The sequence below is a fragment of the Aplysia californica genome, unplaced genomic scaffold (genome assembly GCF_000002075.1).
Source record: "Aplysia californica isolate F4 #8 unplaced genomic scaffold, AplCal3.0 scaffold00845, whole genome shotgun sequence".
NCBI classification, from domain to species: domain Eukaryota; kingdom Metazoa; phylum Mollusca; class Gastropoda; order Aplysiida; family Aplysiidae; genus Aplysia; species Aplysia californica.
In genome coordinates, this window is record NW_004798115.1 from 274,350 (window position 1) to 276,860 (window position 2,511).

The 2,511-nt window shown below is 43.4% G+C and overlaps 1 protein-coding gene across 1 annotated transcript in view; it reads left to right on the plus strand.

Annotated features, from left to right (window-relative positions):
* cad1 (cadherin-related protein) overlaps positions 1 to 2,511 on the plus strand; it is a gene marked incomplete at its 3' end in the record, with an annotated part of 14,708 nt that overhangs the window by 5,060 nt on the left and 7,137 nt on the right. The window contains 4 exon segments of the mRNA NM_001204738.1: positions 464 to 565; positions 943 to 1,152; positions 2,167 to 2,483; position 2,485. Coding sequence (NP_001191667.1) covers positions 464 to 565; positions 943 to 1,152; positions 2,167 to 2,483; position 2,485 — 630 coding nt within the window.

A 2,511-nucleotide genomic window follows, 5' to 3' on the forward strand; every position in this document is an offset into this window, starting at 1 on the left:
TTGTTGTTGTTATTATTATTCTTAAGGTGATGGTGGTTGATGGTAGTGATGGTAGTGGTGATAGTGATGGTAGTGATGGTAGTGGTGATAGTGATGGTAGTGATGGTAGTGGTGATAGTGATGGTAGTGAGGGTAGTGATGGTAGTCATGGTAGTCATGGTAGTGATGGTAGTGATGGTAGTGATGGTGGTGGTGGAAGAGGAGGACATGCGGGAGGTTGGTGGGTGCTCTGGTGTGGTCTGCTTCTTCTTTCCTATCAAACATCTATCGTCCTTATCTCCCCTTTTTCTTTTTGTATGTTTGTTACTCTCTTGTAACACCTCTAATCTTCTGGCGCTCATATGATCTTATGCAGTTGCAATTTATTTATTTAATTTTTCATGAATTCGATCATGTATTCGTTTATACTTATTCATTCATTCATTCATTCATTCATTCAGTCATTCATTCATTTCTGTATATTTTCAGGTATTCTCTGATATTCAGTACCAAGGACCAGCGAGGAGGAGAGCTCTTTGCAGTGGAACAACTGACTGGAGAGATAACGATTAAGGCACCTTTAGAGGTAGAGTTTGATCGTTTTATTTCCACACATGGACTCGGCATTTCATGCTGTACTTGTCATTTATGTCTTTCATTGTTTCGAGGGGAAAGCAAAATCGTATAAAACCTCAACCGACGCAAATTAAAATATACCTCCCGGGTGCGTCTTTCGATCGCTCTTCCTCAACATGAAGGGAGGGGGGGGGGGGGAAAATGACAAATTTGTTTAAAAAATTTTCTTTCTTGGTTTGTTGTATTTTTTTTTGTAGGGTTGTTGTTTCCTTTTTAACTTACTCAGTTTTTCTTCAGGAACGTTTGTCTTTGGGTTTGTTTGTTTTTTTGTGTGTTTTTTTTTGGTTAGTTTGTTATTTGATATCTTCCATTCTCTCTCCCCCCCAGTACGACGCCGGGTCTACATTCTCCGCGGTGGTAGAGGCACGTGACCGCGGGGACATTGCGCGTCTGACAGAGGCCCGCCTCAGCCTCTCTATCGTCAACGTGGGGAACAACGCGCCGAGACTGTCCATAACCTTACAGAAGACGGTGCGGGCCAACACGGTTCGAATCTCCGAGGGAGCCCGGAACAAGACGTTTGTTGGGAAACTGACAGTGAGTAGTGGAAGAAATGAAATTGATTTTAATTGCATTTTATATCTTTATTAATTTTTTTTTTGGGGGGGGGGAGACTGGTTGTTTCATAGTTGAGTTTTTTTTATTGTTGCTTTTTTATTTTGTTAAAATTAGTTTGTCTGCTTCTTAACCTCAGCTTTTCTTCAAATACTTTCTTTTAAAATTCACCGTGCCATAGCAATTTTTTATTTTTAGTTATCAATTAAACGTCATCTTACATGATCTTACCTTATATGATCTTATTTTATCTTATCTTGTCTTGTCTTGTCTTGTCTTATCTAATCTTTTCTTGTCCGTTGTTTTCATCTTTGTCTTTGTCTTGTCTTGTCTCATCTCATCTCATTTCGTCTCATCTCATCTCACCTTATCTTACCTCATCTATCTCATCTTATCTTATTCACTATCACTTCTGACAGTTTACCAGACACCAGTGTGTGTAAATCCAATGCTATAACTATAATATTTTTATGGTTTCCCCTTTCCCTTTCAGCGGGGGCTCTCGTGGACTAGAGGTTAAGGTGTTGGCCTCTCATTCAAAAGGTCCCGGGTTCGAATCTGGGTAGCGACCGAAACATTTTCTTCTCATTTCCTGCTCTCTAGCAATGTTCTGTCGTCTGTTTTCGTCTCCACTTTCTGTCCCCACCCCCTCACCTCCTTTGCCCCTTCCTCTGGGCTCCTGATTCTTTCTGCAGTCTTTCTACTGCTACTCCGTCGCTCCTCCTTACTGCTGTCTTTCAGCCACACCCCTGATCTTCTGGTAGGAAAGATCTACACCTAACCCTCTCGGACAAGGGCGAAAAATCTCGGAGGGTCCGTGTGCAAGATCTCTTGGTGGTCTAAAAATCGATAAGAGTAGGCTTCGGCCGCCACCCGGGCAAAATTCAAAATGTCCTACCAACTGAAAATATTAGGTATATCCCGCACGCTCATATGACCTTATGCAGTTGCGAGCGCCGTAAAACACTTTACAAAAACGAACAATTTCCCTTTCAGGCCACTGACAACGACCCGGGAGACAGCGGAAAGGTCCAGTGCCACTCTGCACACCCAAACTTCCAGACGAACCGCATCGGGCCGCACGAGTTTACGATCATAATGAACGGAACGTTGGACAGGGAGCGCCAAGACACCATTGACGTCACTCTCGTGTGCAGTGACGAGGGCGCTCCCAGGAAGACGTCTTCTTCTTCGTTTCGTGTCGTCGTTACGGACGTCAACGATAACCCGCCGAGATTCAGTCAGGAGACGTACGTGGTGAATGTGACGGAGGAGAATATTGTGGGAAAACACATACTGAAGGTAATAGCGGAGAGAGAGAGAGAGAGAGAGAGAGAGAGA